This window comes from Ziziphus jujuba, chromosome 10 (assembly GCF_031755915.1).
Source record: "Ziziphus jujuba cultivar Dongzao chromosome 10, ASM3175591v1".
NCBI classification, from domain to species: domain Eukaryota; kingdom Viridiplantae; phylum Streptophyta; class Magnoliopsida; order Rosales; family Rhamnaceae; genus Ziziphus; species Ziziphus jujuba.
The window spans coordinates 20933452-20954133 of NC_083388.1; the positions used below are offsets into that span (position 1 = coordinate 20933452).

General features: G+C 32.1%; 3 protein-coding genes across 3 annotated transcripts; all 3 read left to right on the forward strand.

The window, feature by feature from the left end:
- Nucleotides 1-4: 4 nt before the first annotated feature.
- LOC107411788 (calmodulin-binding protein 60 B) lies at nt 5-4932 on the forward strand. The gene is made up of 8 exons (XM_048468150.2): nt 5-1564; nt 1672-1741; nt 2222-2280; nt 2513-3009; nt 3181-3341; nt 3433-3633; nt 3752-3926; nt 4130-4932. The coding sequence occupies exons 1-8, from the start codon at nt 1476-1478 to the stop codon at nt 4630-4632; spliced, it is 1755 nt and encodes a 584-aa protein (XP_048324107.2). The 5' UTR covers nt 5-1475; the 3' UTR covers nt 4633-4932.
- Nucleotides 4933-7341: 2409 nt separating this feature from the next.
- On the forward strand, nt 7342-9233 carry LOC107406957 (uncharacterized). Its single transcript, XM_016014176.4, has 5 exons — nt 7342-7766; nt 8078-8165; nt 8284-8354; nt 8751-8807; nt 8904-9233. The coding sequence occupies exons 1-5, from the start codon at nt 7656-7658 to the stop codon at nt 9054-9056; spliced, it is 480 nt and encodes a 159-aa protein (XP_015869662.2). The 5' UTR covers nt 7342-7655; the 3' UTR covers nt 9057-9233.
- A 5943-nt stretch (nt 9234-15176) lies between these two features.
- LOC107411813 (importin subunit alpha-2) lies at nt 15177-20093 on the forward strand. Its single transcript, XM_016019477.4, has 11 exons — nt 15177-15499; nt 16378-16474; nt 16554-16645; nt 16727-16858; nt 17103-17288; nt 17501-17664; nt 17785-17863; nt 18531-18659; nt 18800-18927; nt 19021-19398; nt 19484-20093. The coding sequence occupies exons 1-10, from the start codon at nt 15290-15292 to the stop codon at nt 19394-19396; spliced, it is 1593 nt and encodes a 530-aa protein (XP_015874963.1). The 5' UTR covers nt 15177-15289; the 3' UTR covers nt 19397-19398; nt 19484-20093.
- The last annotated feature ends 589 nt before the right edge of the window (nt 20094-20682 follow it).

Below are 20682 nucleotides of genomic sequence, written 5' to 3' on the forward strand. Positions count from 1 at the left end.
AAATAAAATAAAAAACAGTATTGAAAACATAAACGAACTTGCAGAAGATTAATAAAACGACAACAATATGAGTCATTTTTCTTTATAAAAATTTGTTTTATTTGGTGCGTCTTCTGCGAACTATCTAATTTGCATCGAGCACTAAAGTAGAATATGCTTATTCGCTTTTGTCTCTAGAAAAATTTAGCACTTCAAAAATTGGGGCGGAATGATGTGAAATTTTTGCATCTGGGGTCGTCTAAGCACTTCTTTCTCTGAAGTTCCCAGAATTTTCCCTCAGAAGGATTTTCCGGGAAAATGGGTATTGGAAAAACTTAAACGCCGGAAATTGCAAAGAACATGTAAAAACCAGATCACTCATTACACATGGTTGAGAGGTGATGACCACCTCAAGTATATTGACCCGACCACCAATCCAACAGTCCCTTTTAGAGGTGATCGTCAAGCGTTTCTTTTCTGCTTTATTGCATAAAATAATAAAAAATACCTATATATTCTCTACTCTTTACATGTAAGCGGACAAAGATAGTGACATACTGCAGTTGGTCGAAGCTACTTGGTTCTAGGATTCAAAACACACTTATATTGTACCATGTTATAACTTAGATGTATAATAATATATATTTATATTCAGCCCCACATACTAAAAGGGCAAAAACAATATGCTAATATAAGCTATAAAGCCAGAAGACTTTTCAATATAAGCAATAGATCAGAAATTTAGATTAAACCTCAGAGAAATGCTTCAGTTTCAGGTGACCATTTAATCAACGTCAGTCCATTAAACGCACACAATAATAAACGCGTATATATATATATATTGGAATTTTTTTAACTTTTTCTGCAACTTCCAACAACCTTCTTCTTTACCAATTCTGCTACGCGTCGTCAATGTAACCGTGTTATTTTATGTCTCTCTCTCTCTCTCTCTCTCTCTCTCTCTCTCTCTTTGTGAAAATCACAGACAAAATAATCCCTCTTACCAAAGCTCCATTTTCTATTACTTGGATTATACTGTCCGAGTACTTTTCAATCATGACGCGTTTGTTATTCAAATCTACCTTGAATTTCAAAATATGAGAATCTTGAATGTAGTTATGTTGAAAAAGAAAATAAAAAAAAAAAAAAAGTGATAGACTTTCTCTGTTTGTTCTAACTTTGTGATGTTCAAAAGTAGTAATATATTTAATTCTATTTTCTATTTATAAAAAAATGATTTTTGGTTTCTTGTTGCTTTAGAACAAGAACGAATATATTCTTGACTTTTTATGTTAATACCGTGTTATTTTCTAGTTCAATCGAAGTTTCCTTGTACCTTCCACTTATAAATTGTCCATTTCCATTTCTTTTTATACTCGAGAAGATACCGTTGTTTTGGTTACTTTTTAGTTGCTTGTTTAAGAAGTTCTTTGCTCTGGTTTATGGTTTGTGGTTTATGTTTTGTAATTTGAGAAGAAACATCGTTTGGAGGTTTCATGGTCCCCAAAAGGCATTTACGTGACCAGGGTGGTTCTGATTTCGCAGTTCCATTCCGTGAGTCGAAAAGAAGACCTCTGCTTAAGAAGTGAGCGTAATCTTCTATGTAATTTGGAATGGCCTGCGTTTTTATGTTGCTAGAATTTTCCTAGTAGTTTTTGTTTTCTGAATCTGGTTTTTGTAATTTTCTTGCAGTGCTGTTGGGGATTTTATTAGAGACCTGTCAGTTAGTGAAGCTCTTTGGGAGCCTTTTCTTCGGAGAGTGGTAAGATCATTCTGTCCCTTAGTCAATTTAAGATATCTAGAACTTTCTTTTTCTTGTTTTGATCTTGTTTCTTCTACTCGAGAACGAGTTTGGACTCGAATGTTGAGTCACGATCTTGTAGAACTTCCACTGGATTACTTGGAAACTTTGCAAATAAGTTACATAACATATCATTGGTCTTTTTGGTAGTTCCTGCAAAAAAGAAAACTCTTTTCCATGGTCTGTTATCTTTGTTTGCTTCTGTTTCTCTTCACCGTTTCGATTTTTCATGATTCTTAGTTTGGCTTACTTCCTTTTGATAAACTGTATATGTTTGTGCTAAGCTTGTGTATACAACTTTCTAACAAGATTGAATAAGCTGGATATGTTGTGCTGATTGTTTGTCAATCCTCTTGTTCTGTTTGTTATGCAATCGATGTTGAGCCACTCTTTAACATTCAAGATACCGCAGCTTATTATTTCATTATCTTTGTCAAACAGGTGAGAGATGAGGTCGAGCGTGCAGTTTGCTCCTGCCTTAACACTCCAAACACTTCAAGGTTAGCTCTTGAAGTCGATTGTCCATTTTAGTGGACAAAAATGCTCTCTGCTTTCTATCCTTTTATACTTTTTAGCACTTTGTTTGTTAGAAACTATCAATTTTTATACTTTTTAGCACTTTGTTTGTTAGAAACTATATCAATTTTGATATTTTCCTTATTGAATTAGAAACTATCAATTTTGATCTTTTCCTTATTAAAGGTCTAATTTTGGTTTTCTTGTTGATGGTAGGGCATCAATTCATTCGGCAGGAACATCTGGAAGCAGGCGCCTTCACTTGCGTTTTGTTGGTAAACTACCCTCTCCAATATTCACAGGCCATAGGATTGAATCTGAGGACGGTGCACCAATTGAAGTTCATTTGATTGACGCTAGTTCCCAGACTATAGTCAAATCTGGCCTCTTCTCTTCAATGAAGGTTGAGATCCTGCCCCTTGATGGTGATTTCGGTTCTGATGACCAGGAGGACTGGTCGGAGAGCCAATTCAATGACAGTGTTGTACGTGAAAGAGAAGGTAAAAGGCCATTAATTACTGGAGAACTGGTTATTCAATTGAGAGAGGGGGTTGGATATATCAGTGACATTTCATTCACTGACAATTCAAGCTGGTTAAGAAGCCGAAAGTTCAGGTTAGGAGCTAAAGTTCTGCAAAAGAACTCCTCCGCGGAAGTAAGAATCAGGGAAGCAAGAAGTGAACCTTTTATTGTGAAAGATCACCGTGGAGAGTGTAAGTTCTACCGCTGACTCAATTACATATTGGTTTTTCTTATCACTAACCATTCCATTTATATTTCCTAGTAGAAAAATATTGATATTCTTGGATATGAGCTTTTAGTATCTAAATTTTTTTTTTTTTTATAGCAAGAACTATTAAACTGACTGAAAATTTTTCATTCAGCATACAAGAAACACCACCCTCCCTACCTGAATGACGAAGTTTGGCGGTTGGAAAAGATTGCGAAAGATGGTGCTTCACATAAGAAGTTAGCTAGTTATCAAATTAACACCGTAAAGGACTTTCTCCAGTACCATGCTAGAGATCCCACCTCACTGCGCAATGTAAGAGAGACATTCTTCTGCTGATTAATAAATCTAAAGTAGTTTTATGCAGTTTGATAATCCATTCTATTTTTTTGCTGTCGAAATGCAGATTTTCGGCGGGATCTCAGAAAGGAACTGGAAGACAATCATAGGACATGCTATGAACTGTGTTGTTGATGATAACAAAGTCTATGCATACCAACGACCTGGACAAGGTGTCAGTCTCCTGCTCAATTCCATCTACATGGTTATAGGCGCAATATTCGATAACCAATACAGTTCCCTGGATGAACTGACTCCATCTCAGAAGGTGTGCTTTCAGTTTTTTTGAATTGTGATATTCTTTCACCTTCAAGACAATCTTATTGTCAAATTCTTGACCTACCAACCAAAATAGGAAACTGATAGAATCCCTGTTTGTTTGGCAGGTTCTGGTGGAGAATTTGAGACAACATGCTTATAAAAATTTGAATGATTTGGTTCCAATGGATGAGCTAGCTTTTTCTGGCCTTGCAAGGCCATTGGCAATTCTACAACCTGAGCCATTTAATGAACCAAATCCAGATCTGCAACATACTGATTTCTTCCAAATTGTACAGCAAGGTATACAAAATCTTGCACTATGTATATTGCTGTGAATCATATATGTTTTGGATCATTTTCCCTAACTGAATATTTTTGGTTTACTGATTAATCAAAACTGTCACATAGTGCACTTGCAATTCATTAGTAATTGGCATTTCTTATTTTCTCTACTTTTCTGATATATTCTTCACCGATCTAATCAAACCATATATTTTGTGCAGATCAACCTATGCTACAACTGGGTTTCAGCCAGTCAATTACTCCATCATATACCTGTGAAGCAGAGTATGGCAATCAGATGGTAGCACAGAATAATTACCCAATGCAGGTGTTTAATCCAATACTAAGAAACAGTTTTTCAAAGGGGGATTTCTTCCCAGCACATTACAATGGAGAACCAAATTGGTCTCCAATTAGTTCACTAGGCGGTCCAGTTATTCCAAGTGGTAATTCACCCACTGAGACCTTTTGCCACTTCCATACATCAACTTTTCCTCCTATCAATGCAACATGGGGAGGGCAAAGCAATGGTATCTTATTTGCTTCAAGTGATGATGATGCAGAAACTGGGATTTTCCCTCCTTTTCCCGGATTTTTACATATGTCAAGGGAAAGGAAAACGAAGGTGGGATGGTGTAAGATTCGCGCCGCCATCATGTGGTGGTTGTCACTTAGGCATGCTGCTAGAAGAATGGCAAAGCCAGCTCTGTATATGGATTACTAGAACTCTAGTTTCCTGTTCCTCTCCTTTGTGTTTTTCGTTTTAATACTATTTGGTTGGTTAGTGGGTATAGCTTAAGTTTCTCAAGAAAGTGACTGAAAGTCTAGAGGTCAGTTTTTCCTATGTAAGATAGGTTTTAAGCTTTATGGTTGTGTAGTAATCTAGTCCTACTGCGAAATTCCCCTTTGTATAAAAATGCAAAAGAGGGAATGCTCATGTACACTGTTTCTTCTTCCTAGAAAATATTAGGATCATAATGTAAATAGTGTAACATGATCAATGTAAACAAATGTTTTTGATCAACGAATTTATTATTTGATTTATTTGTTTCAATTTTTACTCCCATGTGGCATGTTAATTTCTGCAACTTATTGATATGGCCATGCCTGCTTTTTTCTATATCCTCCATTTTGATTCTTTGAATCCGATGAGGCAACTGTTTCGTAGGTTTTTTTTTTCCACATAAAAAAACAAAAACACAACTCTGGCATGGAAAGCTTGACCTTCTATCAGTCAGCAGCCGAAAGTCATTTGATTTTAATGCGTAAAAAGGACAATGAAAAGGAAAATCAATTATAACTTGGACTAAATGATATAATGTACATAATGATTATGGCCTATGAACGTCACACTGGAAAGCTACGAGTTTATTTACCTTAAAAAAAAAAAAAAAAAGAATGGAAGGCTATGATTTGAGAGATAGGAAAACTTGAAGTTGGGGAGCAATTTTTTTTTTTTTTTTTCCTTCTAAACTATTTTTTATTTATTTTTTCCTGTAAGATTTTTTTTTATTATCAAAAGTACAAATTTAAAAGCTTCTCAAGTTCATAACAAAAATAATAATTAAAAAAAAAAAAAAGCTTTAAGTATTTCTCAAGGATAAAACTTAATTGATAATTAGTATTCCTGTCAAACATATTATCTGAAATTGTACTTGTAACAGGACTCAAAGAAGTATCAGACATTTGGATAATAAAACTATCAACACTTTTTTTTACATATATAGAAAATAACCAATTCTTGGAATTAGAATTTTTTATTTTCTGAGGGGCTAGAAGTTCCACTTACCACCGAAATTATTATGAGTAAAACCAGAATCAATTTAACCAGGCAAACTGTTTATAACAACTTAGAGCACTTAAAATGGCACAGAACTTAAAATAAATGGATTTTTAATTTATATGATATGGATATGTAGTTGATTGATATTTAATTTTAAAGTTAAATCCCAATTAATTAATGATCTATGAATTTATTTTTTATTAAATAAATTAATAATAATAATTGATAACAATGGATCAGAAATTTTTTCTTTTTAACTACATCAATCTAACAGAATATTTAAACAAAACTATTTAAATTTAAAAAACTATTGAAGATGCCATTGATTACTAAAATTATTACATTGGCTGAAGTTAATAATAAAATGTAAGCCATACAAATTGGAAATAACAAAAATAAAATAACATTTTGCTCTTTTTAATCGAAAGGGAATGGTCATCATGTGAAGAAGTGCTTGATTTAGTTTTTATAGTTGGATTAGGTGAGTGATTGGATGATAGGGAATCTTATCCCCCATTCCACTTATCAATCAGTCAAAAATATATTTCTTCAAAAAAAAATTGACAAGGTTGGAGTTCTCACAATCTTGACCGTATTTTTCTATTAAATGATATGTAATTGTAAATTAGTTTGATTTTTTTTATTTAATTTATTCTTTCATTTATATATTTATATTTAAATTATATTAATATTTCATCGTATACATATATATTAAAAGATATTATTAGGTAGATATTTTTTATAAACAATTAGATGCTTATACCACTATAACTTTTTGATCAATTAAGATAGTCTTTTTGTCTTCTTGGGATTGAAATTCAACTCTCTATCAAATAATTTACGGGGAAAAGAATGGAGGGGAATTGATCCCACACTATTCATGCGACAAAAAAATTGAGTATTATTTATTTATTTAGGTTAAATCTTTCATACGGTTCTTTCCTACTCCATGCTTTATTTTTCATTCAAGCAAAAAGAAATAAAATAACAACAAGTGTTCTTTTCTTTTTTGTAGGGGGTTATGAAAGAAAAAAAGGAAATGTTAAAGTGCAAAATCATAGTGGGCTTTATTTATTCCAATGTAAGTACTTTTTTTTTTTTTTCTGGTGGGAAAAAAAATACAGTGTAACATTTACCAATAAAATTAACTAGATATCATAATTGAATTGTAATGTATAAAATTTGTTTGTAAATCTGATTAAGTTGTGATGTCAAGTTAAAAAGAATTACAATTGGCATCCAAATTTCAATCTTCTTAAAAAATAAATAAATAAAATAAAATAAATAATATTATAAGTATTAAATTTTTTATCAAAATTTTAATTATGTGATAATTTTTTTAAAAAAAGAATTTGTTCACTTATATTAATTAAAAAAGATATATATTTCGAGCCAAAATGAACCGGTTTGAGTGACTGACCCGATCCATTTCTGACACCGAGACACGGAATCTTGTGGCGGCCAAAAAGAAGAAAGTGAAATGTGTCCAAACTCCAAAATGGGTAATCGGAAATTGGAAAATCCGACAACGGAATGGCAAACAACCGTAATTTTCTCAAACCACAGTGGTTTTTTCATATTAGCCCGAGAAAATATCTTCGCAAACCACCCCAGGCCATTCCTAAAAAGACTCCTTCGTGAAACGTAGGGAGAAATCTCTGGAAGTTTCGGCCAGCATATCTTCACCCCCTCTCCAACAAGATATTTTTCTCTCTCTCTCTCTCTCTCTCTCTCCCTCTTTAAGCATAAAAAAAATCTTTTTCTTCTAAAAAACTATTCTCTCTCTCTCTTTCTCTAATTTTCTTACATTCTTTAGGCTCTGTATCTACTTGGGTTCTCTATGGTTGGAGAATAACGAAATCTGTTGAGCTCTCTCTGGTATTGGGGCTTCTGGGACTAAAGCTTGTGAGGGATTTCTTGGTGTCTTCTTATAGGCCGTGAGTAGTGGTGGTCATCGTGTTGTGATGGATCGGGAAGGAGGATCCAACGGCGGATCTAGCTACTATGCCGTTCTCGGGATTCGCAAGGACGCCTCCTTCTCTGACGTCCGTACGGCCTATCGCAAGCTCGCCATGGTAATTCACCATTGAAAAAAGAAAAAAAAGAAGGAACTTTTTTTTTCCCCTTTTTCTTGTTGCCCTTCTCCCGTCTTCTTCGTATTCTTTCTTATCTAAATCCTTTTTTGTTTGGGGGAAATTCTGTGTCTTTTCCAATTGGTTTCTCTGCTTTGGCAAACAAGAGGGTGTTTTTATAAATTTGTTGTTTTTGTCGCAATTTTGGTACTATTTTCTTACATTTTATCAATTTTCTGCATGCAAATTTCAATTTCTTATAAAGTTTTTTCTTTTTCTTTTTTTAATTTGGGCGGGGGGGATCTCCCTTGAAGAAATGGCACCCAGACAAATGGGTTCGGAACCAAGTTGTGGCCGCAGAAGCCAAGTGGCGGTTTCAGCAAATCCAAGAAGCTTATTCCGGTAGAATTTATTGTTATTATTATTATTTTTTAACCCCAATCATCAAAAGTAGCTGTTCAAATTTTGGGTTTTATTTGGGTTATTTCCATTGACGGCCTTTATTGTTGTGCTTCCACAGTTCTCTCGGACCAATCCAAGAGGTCAATGTACGACGCCGGCCTTTACAACCCTCTTGAAGAAGAAGACCAAGTTCGTACTTTCTTCTTTCTGACAAGGCTCTTTACACCCTACCTGCATCGCGGTAACAAATAAAATTTAAAACGGTGTCGTGGTGAAGCAGCTCTATATAGCTTATAGCCTATAGTATCTGAAAATACACGACATCGTTTTGAAGAGTTTTTTCTTCCTTATGAATACGGTGAATGATTGATTAATTTGATTGCCTTGCTAACGTCAATTTCCATTTTCGTAAATAAATTAAAATTTGATATTTTAGACAAGCCGCAAATGGGTTTTTACTTTTCACTTTTTATTTTTTATTATTTTTTTCTTTCCCTTTTTGGGTCCCATTTCATAAATATCTAGTTCAAGCATTTTCAAATTTTGATTCCGTTTGTGTCCCTGAAGCCCTAAATTTGCTAACAGGAATTCTGTGATTTCATGCAAGAGATGATCTCCATGATGAACAATGTTAAAGATGAGGTAATTTTTATTTTTCGGATGTAAATCATAAGAGTGTTATTGAAATTTTACATTTTTTTTTTTTAAAAAACATTTTGGGTTAAAATCAATTTTTAGGGGGATAGTTTTGAAGACCTACAGAGGATGTTCGTGGAAATGGTAGGCGGAGATGGAATTGGATTAAACATCAACGAGGATCCAACGGCCACAAAGAAGGCACGTGTCAACTCCAAAGGCAGCTCAACCAAGCGCAACTCATCTCGCTGCTAGCGCACCGCACCGGATCACAGTGGAGCTTCATTTTGTTCATAATTTCGGTTGAAGTCCCCAAATTGGTTAGATTTTGGGCAATTTGGATGTGGGTGGAGGAGGGGTTTAGTGGTAATTTTAGTTTGGCTTGGAAAACCTTTACTGGCACTAATAATATATAATGTTTTAGTAATAAAATTTCGAGGATTTTTTTTTTTTTTTTTTTTTGGACTTTATATGTGATTTGATTTTAAATGTATTTAATTTGATAAATGCAATTCGAGAGCACATGGCGATGGCGAGTAGAGTAGAGCCGCATGTAAAAGGAAAGCCATGCATTTTGCTAACTTTTTGTGACAATATGACAATACACCTACCTTTTTGGGCGAAAGCTTGAGCATGACACGTGCAAGAACCACAAGATCAATTCAAGGTGTCCTGAGATGAATAATGGGTTACGAAGCTGTGTCCATGAGTATTGTATGTGTGTATTATTTTGGCATACAAAAAGTAGTGAAATCGGTGTCTCTCGGCGGCTTCTTCTCCAATCTTCCAAATGTAAAAGAAAGTGCAAGTTGCTAGGAGCTTTCTAATGGGTTGTGGGCTTGCCTTAAGTTTTAATGTACCAAAACCAAACGCCAAATACCCCTTCGCTTAAAATTGTGTGGTGGTTTTATAGTTTTTTATATATGAATTTGTTTAAAGTCAAAACACTCTCTTATTTTATCTAAAATAAAATGGGTTTGTCTTTATTATTTCTTTTTTATTATTAATTTTGCTTTAAAGACTTGGAGATAAATGAATTATAATGTTTCCTCCCATCATCCCAACTTGTGCTAACCTATGAGAATATTTTATATTTATTTTGGTTATGAGGGTTGTGTCAGCAGCAGAGGCTTCTAGTTCTTTTATGGTATGATGTGAAGATATTTGCTTTTTTTTTATTTTAATGACTGTAAAGATGTTTGTTGGGGGATATGACATATGATATATGACAATTGCTTTTGTTTATTTATCCAGTAGGGAAAGAAGGGTCTTATTGTTGCTATTTGTGTTAGGTGTGAGAGCGTGACATAGTTGGATGGAAACTGAAGCTAATGGAATTTAGTAGGCTGCTACGACTTGCCAAACTTGCTTTGCTTATTCAAGGATTGTTGCTGTGATTCGAGGCTGACATAAAAATACAACTTATGCTATTCCAAATATTATTATTGTTTTTTAAACAAAAAAAAAAATTAAAATAGATGCTTCTTTCTTTTTCTTTTTTCTTTTTTATGGATCGAGAATAATTCTGTATGAATTTCATCATAGCTTTACATTTTTTTTTTTTTTATGCCAAGGATGTGATTTTCATCTCTATTATCTATGTCTAAAAAAACAAAAGAAAAAAAAAAACTACAATACGCAGAGAGTCTTACAAATTTAACCCTATATCTTGTGCTATAAACAACATGATGTGAAGTAGTGTTTTTATTTTAACGTAAACCGTATATTTGTATTACACACATCAAATTAGTTTTTCACTGCAAAACAATCTGGTGAGTCTTGTTTATTGATGCAATAATTTTTAATTCAAAATACTCACTCAAAAATAATAAAAAAAATAAAAAGGGAAATTAGCACTAATACATCATAAACTATACATAATTTGATACTTTACCACCTAAACTCACTTTTTCGTTTTGCGTGTTGCACCTTTTTTTTTTTTTTTTTTTTTTTTTTTCTATCAGCTATTTAACAGAGCTATTACATGGCACGAGTGGAGGGTACAAGATGCAATCTTGTAAAGTTAAAGGATGCACAATGCAAACATTTTTACAAATAAAAAAATTAATTAAAATTTAAAAAATTACTAAATAATACTATTAAATTTCAAATAAGTTAGTAAAAAAAATAAAAAAATATAAATGTAATTTTAAAAAATAAAATAAAATCTTTACATATAGTAGATATTTAAAAAAATAAATAAATAAAGATGAAAAAAAAATTTTGAGCATGAATTAAAAAATAGATTTATTTGAAATTTTTTTAGAAAAATCAAATAAGTATCTCTTTCCAAATTAATAAATATAAATATAAAACAACATGTAATAAATAAAATAATATATATTAATAATAATTTTCCAAATTAATTTTTTAGATTTTACAAAATCTTATCTCTCAAAAATTACATTTTTTAAAAATTTATTAATTTATTAAAATAGTATTAATTATTTTTAATAACAAAAATTTTATTGATTTTTCATTAAATTTTTATTTGAAAATTTTTGCACTTTATCATTAATTATATAAAATTGCATTTTGCACTCTCATTTTTTATTTCATGTGTTAATTATATGATAATTCTGTTAAAAAATTAATAGAAAAGAGGTTGAGGGTGTATCGTGCAAAAAAAAAAAAAAAAAAGAGGTGAAGTTTAGTATGTATAATGTTAGGGAAAAAAACTTTAAGGTATAAAATGTCAAAATATGCATAGTTTAAGGTGTATTAGTATCAATATCCTAAATAAAAGAAAATATGAAATATTAGCACCAACGTACCCTAAATAATACACGGTTTGACACTTTGCATTCTGAATTTTTTTTTATAACATTATGTAACTCAAACTTCACTTTTCTTTACATTTTGTACCTTCTTCGTTTTTTATTTTTATTTTTTGGTTAACTTTTTAACGGAGTTGTTATATGCTTGGTACATGGAATTAAAAATGAAAGTGCAAGGGCAATTTTGCATAATTAGTGTACAAAATGCGAAAAAAAAATTCAAATAAAAAAATACTGAAAAACCAATACACTTTTTTTGACTAATGTGAATTGTTATTCTTTTAATAAATTAATAATGTTTTAAAGGAATGAAAATGTAATATGTGAAAATATACAAAAAATAATAATAATAATAATAAATTATAGAGATTCAAAACAAAAAGACTTATAACAAAGAAGTAATCAAGTATTTATAAAGTGTAAAACAAAAATTTCAAGATTTTTTATATATTTTATATTTGTTATTTTTTAAAAAGTACTTTTAAAATTTTCTAATATATATTTTTATATAAATTTTGAAAATGAATTTTTTAATGCTTGTTCAAATTTTTATTGATCTTTATGTTTTCTTGGATATATATATTTTTTTAATAAGATTCAAATAATAATTTATACACGTTATAAAGATTCTAAATAATAAAAAAACAAAGACCTTAAGAATATATAAGGTAATTATAAAATCCAAAAACATGTAAAATTATTATTATAAAATATATTATTTTATTTATTACATGTATTTTTACATTTATATATATTATTTAGGAAAAAGATACTTATAAGATTTTCTAATATGTATTTTTTTATAAAATTTTAACTTTTCCAAAACAAATCATTTTTTAAGGCATGTGCAAATTTTTTTATTTGTCTTTATCTATTTTTCTTAGGATATCTATTTTTGAAAAATTATTTAATTTTTTTTAGTTCTTTTACAAACTTCTGTGAAGAGTAATAGTATTCTTTAATATTTTTTTATACTTTAATTAATTATTTATTTAAAAATGTTTGTATTTTGTACTTTAAACTGTATAAAATTACACTTTACACCATGATTTTTTGCCCATGTTCTAAGTATGTAACAAGTCTGTTAAAAAATTAACAAAAAAAGAAAGAGAGTGCAGGGTGCAAAGAAAAGTTAAATTTAATGTGCACAATACGAGAAAAAATAGTTCATGATGCAAAATGCTAAATCATGTATAGTTTAGGATATATTGACATAAATATTCCTAAAAAAATCAGATTAATTAAACTCAGGGTTGAATGTTGGATTAAGTTGCATCACATAGGTCGCTGAGAAGGGCCTGTTACATGGATTTAGTCCGGTGTTGAACTTAAAGCCTATTATATGGCTTTTTGGGCTTTCGACCCCTCTGCCTCTTGGATCAGCAGCTTGAGCTTATCATGGATGGAAACCCATTAGGGATGTAAAATAGCCCGAAAATCCAAAACCCTATCAAACCGGCTTGATAAAATCCGGTCCAGAATTCAGCCCCATCTGAGCCTGCCTAATTTCTATTTTATTTAGACTCGGACTTTAAATTTTTAGTATAAACCCGGTCCAAAGCCCAATTAATTGGGCTTCGGTTGGACAGGCCTGAAATCCATAGGACCACGTAGTGAGCTTTCAATTTATCAATTTAGCTTAGTCCGATCCGATCCAAATTATATCTTCAATTTGAAAGAAAGCCCAATCGGAATCCGAATTTTTGAACTTGGACCGCACTTGACAGCCTGAATTTACATACCTAAAAGCCATCTAGTTTATTTAGAGTTTAGATTTTAATAGGCATCATAGGACGGATTATAATATAATTCCATTTTTTTTTTTTAATTCTTGTATGGTAGAATCCAAAACTAAAGGGTCTATTTTTAATAATTTACCACTTGACTAAAACTACAAATACACCTTTGATTACCAAATCGTGTTAATATTTTATTCATTAAAATTAATATAATCTAAATATTAATTAATAAACTTTTAAAAAAAAAGTGAAGATCAAGTTTAAACCAATATAATAAAAATATGTAATTTCGTCACATCACTTTGTAAGCAAGATGATGCCATTTATTCAGTAGAAGATATCTTTGTTCTTTTGACACTGTTATTGAGTATTTTTTACTAATTCCCTTTTTTTTTTTTTTTTTTTTTTTAAATCTTTGAAGATGCCTATCTTAAGGAAAGCAGATTTGCTATGATACTTCTATTCCACCTAATTAATATACTGTTTATGACCTACTGCTTTACCAATATGTTAAATTTCGTTTCTAATAAACTTTCTTTTAATGGAATTTTTTAACTTTCTTTTAATGGAATTTTATAATAAGCTTTGAATGAATCATTTTTTTGTCCCCAGTTTATATATAAATTTACATTTCATTCATATGCCATGGAGATTAGAAAATATAAATATACATATCAATGAGATAATTTGGCACAAACCAGGTCCAATCAACTCATTTTCGGTGGAAAAACAACTTGTATTTACTAGTTTATATATATATATATATATATATATATATATTTTAAGTATTAACTAGTTATGTTTATAAATAAAGAACTGTGTTAAAAACACTATGTATATATTATATTGTTTGAAAAAATTAAAACTCACTTTCATTTGGACATGAAGACCTACTCTTAGAATTTCAAATATTATGGGTTTTAAATGTCTATCTCAAATAGAAATGGCAATTTATCCCATACACTTTGAAAACTGTAATACACCTTCTTTAATGAGGAAGTTTTTTTTTGAAAAATTGGGACTATAAAGAGATTCGAGATAAATCTTTAAAGTTTGAATCTGGATTGGATTGGGATCGGAGAATAAATAATTTGGTCCGTATATATTTATTTATTATTTTTTATATATTTTATGTATTTGAACTATTAATTTTTTTAATAATGTATTTTATTATGATTGTAAATTTGGATCTTAATTTTATTTTATTATATTTTTATTGTATTTTAATAATTTTATTTTTATTTTATTCATAAAAAAAATTTATAAATTTTTTTAAAAAAGTTATATTAGTTATAAAAAAAATAAAATAAACCGTCCCACCTCATTCCTAATTATGAAAACTCCGTTTCCATCCCACCTCTAAAAAAAAAGAAAAATTACAAGAACGAAATGAACAATTTCCCATAAAAACAAAGATAGAATTTTAAAAACTGATCCATCAGTTTGTTGACATTCCTAATTCCAAAAGTTAAATTATTTACTTTTCATTTAATTTTTATTTTATGGAATCATTTTTATTTTATGGAATCCGAATTGTTAACTAATTGGTTTGGTATAGAAAAATAGTCGTAAACTTCCTGATCTGTCCGTCATGTAAATTTAGTATTATTTATTAGAAGTATGTGGTCGAGATGAGCGAAGTACACCATGTCTGCTTCAAACGTCGTCGTTCGAGTCCATTGTAAAATAAAAAAAAATAAAAAAAAAGCCCTCTTTCCGTTTCCTCCAATCAAAATCGCCTTTTCCCTCACCTTCAAATTCAAACAGAGTGGCAATCTCGTAAATAAATACCGATCCAAGACCAGTTTCCGAGCAACCCCCCATTCCCCAACAACGCTATATAAGTCTCTCTGTTCTATCCCTCTCTCTTCAAATCTTTTTTGAAGCCAAGCCCTCCTCTCTGTTATTCTCTCTCTAAAACCCTCGCTTTCTCTTACTAGGGTTTCGATATCAGTTCTAGGGTTTGGGAACGATGTCGTTGAGGCCTAACGCAAGGACCGAGGTCCGTCGGAACAGGTACAAGGTGGCGGTGGATGCCGAGGAGGGTCGGAGGCGCCGGGAGGACAACATGGTGGAGATCAGGAAGAATCGCAGGGAAGAGAGCCTTCAGAAGAAGCGTCGTGAAGGACTTCAGGCGCAGCAATTGCCAGCTACTCTTCCTTCCTCGGCTCTCGAGAAGAAGGTATATCATTTTGATTTTCAGTTTGGTAATTTTTGCTTTAATTTCCATTTCATCAACTGGATATTTTGTGTAATTAGTTTAACTAATCATGTGATTTTCGGAGCTGGGCTATAATCTCGCTTAATCTCACTCGTTGAGTATGGGGCTAACTTGTTGACTGTTAGTCATTACTTTGATAATTGGAGTTTGATCGAACTGATTATTGGTGTTTTCTTTTCCACTTACCAGGGATTTGGGCAGTGTGGTGATTGCACTTTTGCAATCAGAGTTTTGCAGTTGGATTGGCTGAGTTTATTGTTTGAAACTTGCTGCGTTTTTTGGGATTGGGTTTGGTTGAGTTGATTACTAGTATTTTTTTAGGTTTTGGATGTGGTTTGAATATTTAGTGAAAGTGTAACTGATGATCAGGGTGTTAAAAGCCCTTTGTCTCTGATCAAATAATTATGGTAAAATTTTCTGGTTTACGTTAAGTTTATCTTTTTTTGGCGTACATTTAACTTTGGGTCTATATGATTCTAGAATTATTGCTTTTTTATTTTTGGGATCATGGATCGTTGAGTGGTGTCTACTATTTCTTCAACTGCTGTTAGTTCCATCTTATTTTTTATTTGTAATTTGTGTTTGAAGTGTGTACTTGTTGTGCAATGTACCGATCTAAGTGTTGCGCATGCTTTGACAATTATATGTTTTGTAAATTACATTACATATTAACTCTCTAACGCCTGGGGTTCTAAATTTCAATACTTTCTTCTATTGTGGAGAAGCAGATAAATTTTTGTGATTATTCATAGTTGCAGTAACCATTGAGTTGGATTATACTAATTTAGTGTTTTTTTTCCTCTTTTCTTTTATTTATTTTTTTATATAATTAAATGCAGTTAGAACATCTGCCAAGCATGGTTGCAGGTGTTTGGTCTGATGATAGTACTCTGCAGCTTGAGGCAACTACACAGTTTAGAAAGCTTCTTTCAATTGGTAAGGATTTATTGCAGCTTTGTATTTATTGTCCATTTATATCTGAGTGTATTTATTTACTTGAGATTTTCCCCTCTAGAGCGCAGCCCTCCTATTGAGGAAGTCATACAATCAGGAGTTGTCCCACGCTTTGTTGAGTTTTTGATGAGAGAGGACTTTGCACAGCTTCAGGTACTTAACATATCTGAAACTGCTAAACTTTTTTGACTTTATAATGTATTCAATTTTCTCATTGTTAGAAGTTTCCTGCAGTTTGAGGCAGCTTGGGCTCTCACAAACATTGCTTCTGGGACATCTGAGAACACAAAAGTTGTCATTGATCATGGTGCTGTCCCAATATTTGTAAAACTTCTTGGTTCTCCCAGTGATGATGTTCGGGAGCAGGTATGGCTACGATATAGCATATACTTTTGATGCTTAGTTTTCTTTCAGTTTCAAGAATTCACCTTGCACTTGATCTTCCTCTCTGACTGATTTGTAGTCGTATCATTCTTTTTCTGAAAAGGGTGTAGATAGGCTGTTGCTTCTTACTATTTTACAGTGTTGATGCATGTGTGGTTCAAATAATCAAGTTAAATCAATTGTATTTGAACATGGACTGATATCATGTCTCCTTTTTATGTTGTAGGCTGTGTGGGCTTTAGGAAATGTTGCTGGTGACTCTCCTCGGTGTCGTGATCTTGTACTCAGTCAAGGGGCTTTGATTCCTTTGCTGGCCCAGTTGAATGAGCATGCCAAGCTCTCTATGCTGAGAAATGCAACCTGGACGCTTTCAAATTTTTGCAGAGGGAAGCCACAGCCTCCTTTTGATCAGGTTGGATATTTTTGTGCAATTAATAAATTGAAAATTATGTAGTTCTTCCTGATAGCAAATAATTTTATTTTTTATTAGATGTTCTAGCAGCCACAGCTGATAATATCTCAACTCTAATGCGTTTTCTATGATACTTCTCCATGGTAAATTAATTTTTTCAATTTTTGGTAGTATTGAGATGCTGAATGATATCTGTTTCATAATTCTTACAGGTGAAACCAGCACTTCCAGCTCTTGCACGCCTTATTCATTCAAACGATGAAGAAGTTTTGACTGATGCATGCTGGGCACTTTCATATCTTTCTGATGGTACGAATGACAAAATTCAAGCAGTTATCGAGGCAGGAGTTTGCCCCCGTTTGGTTGAGCTTTTACTGTGAGTTATTTTATAGTTGCATAACAATTGAGGCATTATATTTATTGAATTTGTGTATGCTTTTTCCTTTATCATGGTACACTGCACTGCTTTATATTTATTTATTTACTTTTTTTGTAGTCATCCATCTCCTTCAGTTCTCATTCCAGCGCTTCGAACGGTTGGAAATATTGTAACGGGAGATGATTTACAAACTCAGGTATTGCTTTTTCTTAGGCCTTTCTAGTGATATACTATTCTCCATTAATCTGTCTTTAAGAAAAATGAATTGAAATGAGGGTTAATAGTTAATAGAACATACCAGCCTGCACACTTTGGAGCATAGCCTTTTATTTGAGACTTCATAGCCTTTTGAAGAGCATTCAAGATGAATGGCTCATTATGAAATACGGCTTTTCCTTATGCCAACTATATTATCATAAAAACAATCAAGTTATTTATTTATTTTTGAAAAGCAATTCAAAGAGAAGTTAATAAGAAGAATAAAATATAAAATCCTAGATGATTGATGGAATATGACTATTGCAGAAAACTTATAAAATCAATATGGCAAGAGGAGTGATTTACCAGGATTTTAGTGTTGTGTAAATTAATTATAGGGGGGAAAACTCTAAAAAATCAGAAAACTCTATAAAATTACTATTATAAAATTCAATATGCACATACAAGAAGAACAATCTATATCATGTTGTTAATGTGTACCTTATAAAATTCCTATCATCTATGCTATGCTTTTTCAGAGGGAAAGCTTGTTTCTCAAAGTGCACTTTGGTTGTGCTTTATAAATTTCCCTGCCTCATAAATTTCTACCTTAAAGGCAAATTTTTGGCTACGTTTTGAGCTCTTAAGCTGTTGTTGCTATTCAGGTCATCATCAATCATCAAGCCCTTCCTTGTCTCCTGAACTTGTTGACGAATAATTATAAGAAGAGCATCAAGAAGGAAGCTTGTTGGACTATTTCGAATATCACAGCTGGAAACAAGGAGCAGATTCAGGTTACTTATAGATTAAAAATTCCCATTGTATTATAAGGATTATCTTTTCTTCAGTTTAATGCAGCTTCTGGCTTTGATATACAAGTTTTATTTTCTCATTGTAGATTGTTCTTATTGTATGTGCATATTGCATTTGACAGGCTGTAGTTGAGGCTAATATTATTGCTCCTCTTGTTAATCTGCTTCAAAATGCTGAGTTTGATATTAAGAAAGAGGCTGCCTGGGCAATCTCAAATGCTACATCTGGTGGTTCTCATGAACAGATCAAGTATGTAGAAATTTCTTTGTGCATTAATTTCTTTTATGGTATACTGTTAAGCTATTTTGTGTTCTGATGTTTGCATTTCTTTACTGTTTGCAGGTTCTTGGTAAGTCAAGGTTGTATCAAGCCCTTGTGTGACCTTCTTATCTGCCCCGATCCTAGGATTGTCACAGTTTGTCTGGAAGGGCTCGAAAACATCTTGAAGGTGGGAGAAGCTGAGAAGAATTTGGGCAACAATGGAGGTGTGAATCTCTATGCTCAAATGATTGATGATGCTGAGGGATTAGAAAAAATTGAGAACCTACAGAGTCATGACAACACTGAAATATATGAGAAAGCAGTAAAAATTCTTGAGACATACTGGTTGGAGGAAGAAGATGAAACTATGCCACCAGGCGATGGATCTCAATCTGGATTCAATTTTGGTGGAAGTGAGATTCCTGCTGTTCCTTCTGGTGGATTCAACTTCAGCTAAAGGTAACTCATAAATAATACATTTTCATACTGACGTACCGGCCTGAGTCTGATGTTCTGAATTCAGTTGAAATTGTTTGAATTGCAGGATTTTGGCTGGTTCTTCAAAATAGTCCATGTCGGGGATAATAATTTGGGTCGGGTCGGGTGTCAGGTCAGGTGTCTTGTCTCATGTTTGAGTCCTGTATCATCCATTCTCGGATGTGGTATGTAGGGGTGGACTGGCGTGGCTGGGACTAAAAGGAGTGTGGGAAGTTACGGAATGATCATATGATGAGATCTGCTACAGCAATGAAATTCCTGGGTTCTAATTTTGGTGAGTAGGTGGCCCAATGGGTTGGGCTATCCCCATACAGCAGATGTTGAGTCTTTTCATAATCGTTTTCTTTTCTTTTTATTTATATTATTGTTTTAATTGTCATAGAACTGGTGTAGCTAAAGTGTTACCAAGTGATTTTGGCAATTCTAAAGTTAATACATTTGCCATGTAGGTGTGAGGAATTCTGTTCCTGTACTTTTCTTGTGTGATGATAAAATTTTAATTTTTCTTTTTTTTTTTTTTTTTTTTTGGGGGCGGGGGCCTTAAAAGCTGTTCAATATTTAGATCTATTGTCAGGGGATACGTTTATTTGATTTTATGTTTGAAGTTGTCTTGAAAAAAACTCTTTATTATGAAGGAAAAGAGTTAATATTATTTACCTCTGATGTCGTTATGTTTTCTTGCTTGATTATGGTAATGGTTGCGAGGTTAAATTATATTTTTGCTGTATTTTGATGAAAACCATCGTATTGTAGTCATTTATGATTTAGAACTGAGTCAAACAAACTACTCATGAAAAAAAATAAACTAAAATAAATACCAAGTTGAAACTAGCTCATTTTTTATTTTTTGTCTATTTTTGAGCAATAATTTCTATCCTCGCTCTAATTCTTATCACAAATTGAACTGGTAGCCCAGATAGAGAAAAGTGCAGGGAAGAAAAAGGCTTTATATGCAAAGTCATAGCCCAATAAGATGGAAAGTGCTTCGTTATTCTTAGGCCATTTTTTTGTTTTTTTTGTTTTTTTTTTTTTGTAAATTGTGCAATGAATTTTCAAACGAAATATGATGCAAATTTATTTGAGAAGATGGACCCACTTGAAGCTAAAACGCTTTTACTAATGTGATAATTTTTTTTTTTTTTTTTTTTAAGTTTTTTTCTATAGCTGGGTTCGACGAGATAATTGAAGGACCTGAATCTCAAAAAATTTTCAAATCCATCCTCTAAATATGGTCCTTTCTTGGCC